Source organism: Syngnathus typhle, linkage group LG16 (assembly GCF_033458585.1).
Source record: "Syngnathus typhle isolate RoL2023-S1 ecotype Sweden linkage group LG16, RoL_Styp_1.0, whole genome shotgun sequence".
NCBI lineage: Eukaryota > Metazoa > Chordata > Actinopteri > Syngnathiformes > Syngnathidae > Syngnathus > Syngnathus typhle.
Genome location: NC_083753.1, coordinates 2,396,537 through 2,404,222, shown reverse-complemented (window position 1 = coordinate 2,404,222; position 7,686 = coordinate 2,396,537). Strand labels below are relative to the sequence as shown.

Below are 7,686 nucleotides of genomic sequence, written 5' to 3'. Positions count from 1 at the left end.
ACTGTAAATATCTTCAGCGAAGTGTCGCAGTCGAGCGTCTGCGCGTTTGATTGGACCTCCACTCAATTAAACAGATTCCTACAACCCATAATAACAAAATAGCGCAGGAAGCTTAACTCACATCCCCATGGATGAAGAGCCACGGGTTCGACACCCAAGGTTTTTGTGAATGTGTGGTGCACCACTATATCTAATTAGATTTTTTTGCTGAATAAAAGTTGCGCCTTTTAGTGACGTCACGGTTTGTCTGCCTACCAGTCATGACGCACGCGCTCAAATGGTGTCACGCTGCGGCGCGTCGCGATCCTTTCGGGCTCTTGCGCTTCATGACGTCGACGCCGCCGAAATGGCGGCGCCGTAAATAGTCCCAGTTGGCCCGCCTCGCCTCAGACGCGAGCTTGCAGCCAGCCGACGACCTCCTTCGAACACTTTGCGCAAAGAAATGGATTCCGATCCCAACGGGACTTTGGTCGACTTTGCGGGAGGAGTCCAGCTCTTCGAAGGGGAGGACATCCGGACGGCCGTGCCGGCGTTGCTCGTCGGCATGTGCGTTTCCGGCGCCGCGGGCAACCTCCTGGTGTTGCTGGTTTTGGCGCGCGACTTCCGAGCGGGTCAAGGCTCCGAGGCCAAGGCTCTGCTCGCTTCAGTGGCCGCTACGGATGCGCTCCTCCTGGTTCTGTGCGCCCCCGTGCGCGCTCTCGCCGCCTACAAGCAAGCCTGGGTCCTCGGCCGCTTCGCGTGCGCCACCGCCGACTGGTTCCAGCACGCCTGCCTTGTGGCTAAGACGCTCCTCCTGGCGGTCAGCACCCGGGCCAAGCACACCCCGGAGGGCGGGGCCGCCGCACACTGTGGCTGGATCCTCTGGGCCGTGGCATTGGTGTGGCTGCTGTCCATGATGTTGCCCATTCCGCAGATGCTGTTCTCCGCGTTGCAGCCGCGCGGTGCGCGCGACGTAGTGTGCGTGTCACAGATGCCGGCGTGCGCGTCGCGATTCATGGCCGTCTTCTACAAGATCTACCCCGCGGCCACCTACGTTGCTCCAGTGCTCTTCACCGTGGCTTACTACACTAAGAGCCTCCACCGGGCGCTCAATTACGCGCCAAACCCGCGCCGCCTGAGCAAGGTGACGCTGGTGCTGCTGTGTCTGAGCACCACGCTGGGGCTCATGCTGCTGCCCGAGTGGGGCACTTTCACCTGGGTCCGACTGGGCTACCACAAGCCCCCCGCGGGAGTGCTCCTGTGCGCGCAGGTGCTGGTGTACGCCTGCGGCGCCCTCTCGCCGGTCCTGCTCGTCACCATGTACGACGACGTGCGCCGCGGCTTGGTGGCACTCTGCATGGCGGCCGCCTGCCGCGGCGCCAAGGCGCCCGGAGCCCCCAAGACAACGGAGGGCAACGGAGCCGAGCTGGGCGGCGCGGGTGCCAACGCGGTGCTCGCCAACGCTGAGAAGACCTTCCCGGATGTGGAGCACTTTTGGACAGGGCGCAGGAACACGCAGGTGGAGGAGGAGCAGGACCCCATCCCCTGGGAGAAAGAAGAGAAAATGCTCTAGTCTCATCGTCGTGCATTCGAGATTGCTACTCGTCACGGAGGAAGAGAAGCAGCCTGCTCCCACATCAGGGGTGTCCAAACCTCCAAGAGGTGCCATGTCACCTTGTGTTTAGAAAACAATGGTCAAGTCAGTTTCCTATTGTATATTTATAACTTAAAAAAGGAAAAAAATCATTGTCATATTTAATATAACAGCAATATTTATACATGTGTATTATATACTGTTTACATGTGTAGAATTTACTGGTAGCTTTTTATTGCGTTTTTATTTATACACGTGTGTAGAATTTACTGGTAGCTTTTTATTGCATTTTTATTTAAAAATTGTTATCCTGTAATATTCAATACTTTTTAATTGAGAAATACTTTGTGAAACTGTTCATGTTTATTTTATTTTTGTGTTTAACTCTCATGCCACGAAAGCAACATATGTTTCCTTTTCTAAATTAAAATCTGAGATTTGTGTGGACTGTTAACCTTATTTTAAAAATGATTTGCACTCGCAGTATTAAATATATCTGCATTTTTGAACGCGGATGATCAACAAAACATGATCATGTATATGGACTCATCCCAACTAAATCCGAGATTAGCTCGCTTTTTAATCGCAGATAAAAACACACTCCAATCGTTTTCAGATATATGGAAACATCTCACGTCTTCGCACTGCATCCGCCACTAATCTGTTGGGTCAAAATCCTGCCTCGGCGATTACATGACGAAGCGCGGCAGCTCAAAAAAAGGTGTGTGACCTAATTTTTATTGTTTTCCAGCAACTTTGACACGATCGATAGTTGCAGACTCGCGTCAAGTCTTGTTGTCGTAGCTTGTGTTCATGCTTGCCAATCAGAATCTCACTTCCGCAAAATCTGCATCATGAAATGTTCCAAATCAATTTCAAAGTGTGCTGATACGCCCATAACGTCTAGCCTAATTAATCCGGTTGAACGCTGCAACATGATGCGACTTCTTGTCACGTGGTTAAACTTGTTGAATAAACAAGATATACAAGTCTGAGTATTGACATGTGTCGGGTTGGTACACCAAAGGGTTAATGTGTATAAATGGGGCAGCATGGCGTTCTCCCGCCGCTAACCTTTCTTGGGTTGTGAAAGGGAGGAAATAAGGAGCTGTTATGTTTATTCTCTTACATAACCTTTGTAAAGAGCACAGATTCACGTTACTTTTGTTAGCGTGTTTTTATTTCCTGAACAAGCCTCATCACAATGATATTCATCCGCTGACCAATCACACCTCCACACCGCACGGAGAAGGGCAACAAAAAGTAGAGCATACCAAACAATGCAATATGCAAACGAGAAACAACACTTCCAAGTCAATACATAACAATTCCTCTCTTCCAGCTTTGATGCACCAATAATCATCAAATAAAAAAATAATAGTACTATGTTTCTATGTGCTATTAAGTGTATACTTTTCTTTTTAGAGGCATTTCAAAATTCACAACAATTTTCAACATCAAATATTAACAACTTTTTTTTTTTTTTTTTTTTTTTAAAGAACATTTGTTTCCTTTCAACATTTATAAATCAAGTCTGTCTGGTGGTTTGCGAACCCTCTCAGGATATCTGCGTCCAGGAGGATCAGGTAGGTTTGTCATTGGTTTGTGTATGTCCATTAGCTCCGGTGTGGACATGTTTTCCTCAGGTGTGATGTCAGAGGCTGGAGTACTGTCCTTAGGGTTTTGTGGGACAGTAGGTGTGGTAGTTTGAGTAGCGGCATTTCCAGGTGATGCGTCCAAAAGTTGATCAACATGTCTGCGCCAGACGACATTAGGCTCAACACTCACTGTATATGAGAGTGGTCCAGTTTGTGTCAAAATTTCCGCATGTTGCCATTTGTCGCCTTGGTTACGATAGTCTCTTGCCAATACTTTTTGTCCGATGTCAAATGATCTTAGTTTCCTTTGTAATTGAGTTGGTGAACATTGTCTGTTTGAAACATGTTCTCGGATGTCAGGTTTCAGGAGATCTAAACGAGATCTTAGGTTTCTTCCCATGAACAACATTGCAGGTGACTGTCCAGTAGTAGTATGTGGAGTGTTTCTGTAGGCTAGCAGAAAGTTGGCGATTTTCTGCTGTAGTGGAACTTCCTCCCTCCTACTGGCTTTCATCGACTGTTTGAAAGTTTGTACAAAACGTTCAGCAAGTCCATTCGTCGCAGGGTGGTGAGGAGCAGAAGTAAGGTGTTTTATTCCGTTGCTTTTCAGGAAGATCTGAAACTCCTCACTAGTAAACTGGGTACCATTGTCACTTACAAGCTGAAGAGGGTATCCTGTACGTGCAAAAAGCATCTGTAACTGGTTCACTGTTACAGTTGTAGTTGCTTTCTTTACAGTGAAAACCTCGGGCCATTTCGAATGAGCGTCGACCACAATAAGGAACATGTGATCCATGAAAGGTCCAGCATAGTCAATGTGAACGCGTTGCCATGGGGCAACAGGCCATTCCCAAGTGTGGACAGGGGCAATCTGAGGTGAGCGCTGAGTCTGGTGACATCCTCTGCATGTTTTGACCAGAGTTTCAATTTGGTTGTCAAGGCCAGGCCACCACACATAACTTCTAGCAAGACTCTTCATCTTAACTACCCCCATGTGCCCATCATGCAGCGAGTTTAGAACTTTGGATCGCAGTTTGGGAGGTACAACAACGCGTGACCCCCACAGGACACATCCTTGGGACACAGTAAGCTGGTCTTTTCTGGTGAAATAGTCCTTAAGTTCAGTATCTGCATGCATTGGCCAGCCATTAACAGTTAAGTCATACACTCGAGATAGCAGAGGGTCGTTTCTTGTTTCTTTGCTTATTTGAGCGCAAGTCACCGGAAGCGGTTCCATTTGCAGCATGTGAAGATTTAAAGCAGGATCAGTAGCCTTCTCTGTCAGTGGTTGAGGAAGGCGAGAGAGACCATCTGCATTTCCGTGTAGTTTCGTCCCTTTATAGTCTATGGTATAGGTGTGTGCTCCAAGAAAGAGAGCCCAACGTTGTAAACGAGCGGCAGCCATAGCAGGAACACCTTTCTTTGGACTGAAAATGGAAACAAGAGGCTGGTGATCTGTAATCAGCATGAAGTGTTTTCCATACAGGTATTGGTTAAACTTCTTAACACCCCACACTAAGCTTAAAGCTTCTCTGTCAATCTGTGCATAATTACGCTCTGCTGGTGATAAAGAGCGTGATGCAAAGGCAATGGGGCGTTCAGAGCCATCAGTCATTTTGTGAGATAGAACTGCACCAATGCCATAAGGTGAAGCGTCACAGGCTAGACATAGGGGAAGCTTTGGATCAAAGTGTGTGAGCACCTTGTCTGAAATAATGAGTTCCTTTGCCTTTGTAAATGCCTGTTCACAGTCTTTAGTCCAGTCCCACTTTGCCTTTTGGTGCAGTAGTGCATTCAGTGGGTGCAGCACAGTGGAAAGGTTTGGCAAAAACTTGTGATAATAGTTAACAAGGCCAAGAAATGAGCGTAACTGGCTGACATTTTCTGGTTGTGGAGATTTTACTACAGCTTCAATTTTGTCTTGCGTTTTGTGAAGTCCGTGCTTGTCTATTTTGTGTCCACAATACTCAATGGACTCCTTGAAAAACTCACATTTCTTTTTGTTTGCTTTTAGACCATATTCTTCCAGTTTTGTTAGAACTGCATTCAAGTTTTGCAAGTGTGAATCTTTGTCCCAACCAGTAACAATAATATCATCCAAGTAACATTGAGTACCTGGGATTCCTTGTAGCACTTGGTCCATTGCACGTTGCCATATCGCAGGGGCACTTGTAATACCAAATACAAGCCGGTTGTATTGGTATAGTCCTTTGTGAGTATTTATGGTGAGGTACTTGCGTGAACTTTCATCCATTTCCATCTGTAGATATGCTTGTGCGAGGTCAATCTTTGTGAAGTGCTCACCATTTGCTAGAGATGCAAAAATGTCATCGATGCGAGGGAGTGGATACTAGTCTGCATGCATGACAGGGTTAACAGTTACTTTGAAATCACCACAAATGCGCACTTTGTCTGAAGATTTCTTGGCAACAGGTACGATTGGTGTAGCCCACTCAGACCAGTCCACTTTGGATACTATTCCTTGATCCATGAGATTTTGCAGCTCAGCTTCAACTTTTGGGCGTAGCGCATATGGAACAGGGCGTGCTTTATGAAACTTTGCTTTTGCACCTTCTTCCAGCTCGAGACGTGCTTTGATGTGTTTCATTGTTCCTATGCCTTCGCTGAACACATGTGCATGTTTATCCAGTATCTCAGTTAACTTCATGTCTGTGAGCTGTTTGGAGGCTATGTGCATGGACTTTATTTCATGCCAGTTAAGCTTGATTTGTCGTAGCCATCTACGACCAAATAGTGGTACACCTCCCTCTTTAAGGACGAACAGCTCAAGATTGCACTTTTGGTTTCTGTATTTCACTTTCACTTTGAGTTTTCCCAGTGGTGCAACCTTTTCTCCTGTGTATGTCTTCAGTTTTACACTGGTGCGTGACAGTTTAGTGTCTGGGAACATTTTCTTGTAGTCGTTGAATGATATGATCGACAGTGCTGACCCTGTGTCCAGTTCCATTTTTAATGGCACTCCATTAATTTTTGGTGTCAGCCAAATCACATCACCGTCATTCTCTTCTGTAGCACACAGCCCTAAACAAGCCAATTCTTCCTCACTTGAACTGTCAGAATCTGTCTGTGCTACTTTGTGCAATTTTTGTCCTTTTCTTATATTGTGTTTATCTTTTGCATTACTGTACTTTAATTTACACATCTTCTGTATGTGCCCTCTTCTATCACATTGTCGGCAGTCTTTATCCTTAAACCAACACTCTGCGGGGTCATGTGACTGTTTACCGCATCTGAAACAGGGCTTTGCTTTGGTATTATGCCGTTTGGTGTGCAGTTTAAACACAGAGCTTGTGGCTGCGTTTTTACCTTGAAGCTCCGTCGCATCCCTTGCTGCTGTCTCCGCTGAAACAGCTATTTCCACTGCTCGTTGCAAGGTGAGTTTGTCCTCCGTCAAAAGCCGTTTCTGAATGCTCTCGTTGTGCAGCCCGCACACGAACCTGTCCCTCAGAGCATCTGAAAGTCCGTCTCTGAACTGACAGTGTTCGGCCAGTTTCCTCAGTTCTGCGATGTACTCTGACACCGTCTCCGTCCTTGACTGGTTTCTCTTGTGAAATCTAAAGCGCTCAGCAATCACCAATGGAGCTGGGTTTAGATGACTTTTCATTATCTGCATTATTTCATCAAATGTTTTGTCTGCCGGTTTAGCTGGGGCGACCAGGCTGCGGAGTAAGTTATACATTTTGGCGCCCATGACACTGAGTAGGACAGCTACTTTTCTTTCGTCCTGTATCTCATTAGCTAGGCAGTACTGCTCAACTCTTTCCACATAAGTTGTCCAGTCTTCTACCGAACTGTCAAATATGTCCATATTTCCCAAGATTCCGGACATTTTTTTCACTTTTCTTGGCGTCCGTTCACTTTTACCTTGGTCCTGAGCGACACCCGTCCTCACCTCCGGCTAGCTTGATCAGAGCAGAATTCGGGGCGAGCAGACGAAACTTACGTCCACACAACCAAGTCCATGAAGCACTATTCACTTGTGTCCGTTCCTCCTCCGCATTCTTAGGGTCCTTTTTAAGTCTCGTCGCCAATTTTGTTATGTTTATTCTCTTACATAACCTTTGTAAAGAGCACAGATTCACGTTACTTTTGTTAGCGTGTTTTTATTTCCTGAACAAGCCTCATCACAATGATATTCATCCGCTGACCAATCACACCTCCACACCGCACGGAGAAGGGCAACAAAAAGTAGAGCATACCAAACAATGCAATATGCAAACGAGAAACAACACTTCCAAGTCAATACATAACAGGAGCATTGAGTGGTCTTGTGTGTTGAGCCCCATGGCTGTGGCGCGACGGCTTTGACATTTCCCTCATCTCGAGTGTAAAGAAAGGCTACAGGTGGCGGAGGAAGACGGAATTCATGACAAAAAAGGGGGGGAGAAAAACCTCTTGAAAAGCTCTTGACCGCGATTGCGCGGCAGCACATCATTTATTCATTGACGGATGGTTGCCGCGAGCGTGCATGCGCACTCGGGGTCGCTGCCTCGT

The 7,686-nt window shown here is 46.7% G+C and overlaps 2 protein-coding genes across 3 annotated transcripts; one reads left to right on the top strand and one right to left on the bottom strand.

Annotated features, from left to right (window-relative positions):
• The first annotated feature begins 442 nt into the window (after window positions 1-442).
• On the top strand, window positions 443-1,591 carry LOC133168995 (G-protein coupled receptor 151). Its single transcript, XM_061300774.1, has one exon. The coding sequence runs from the start codon at window positions 443-445 to the stop codon at window positions 1,550-1,552; it is 1,110 nt and encodes a 369-aa protein (XP_061156758.1). The 3' UTR covers window positions 1,553-1,591.
• Window positions 1,592-2,735: 1,144 nt separating this feature from the next.
• On the bottom strand, window positions 2,736-7,448 carry LOC133168987 (uncharacterized protein K02A2.6-like). Of its 2 annotated transcripts, none has more exons than XM_061300759.1 (2): window positions 6,499-7,448; window positions 2,736-5,481 (listed from the first exon to the last, which is right to left on the bottom strand). In XM_061300759.1, exons 1-2 carry the CDS (start codon window positions 7,019-7,021, stop codon window positions 3,095-3,097), a joined length of 2,910 nt encoding a protein of 969 aa, XP_061156743.1. In that variant the 5' UTR covers window positions 7,022-7,448; the 3' UTR covers window positions 2,736-3,094. The 2 variants fall into 2 exon arrangements, with proteins under 2 accessions (XP_061156743.1, XP_061156744.1); XM_061300760.1 differs by having other exon boundaries at window positions 2,736-4,598.
• Window positions 7,449-7,686: the final 238 nt, after the last annotated feature.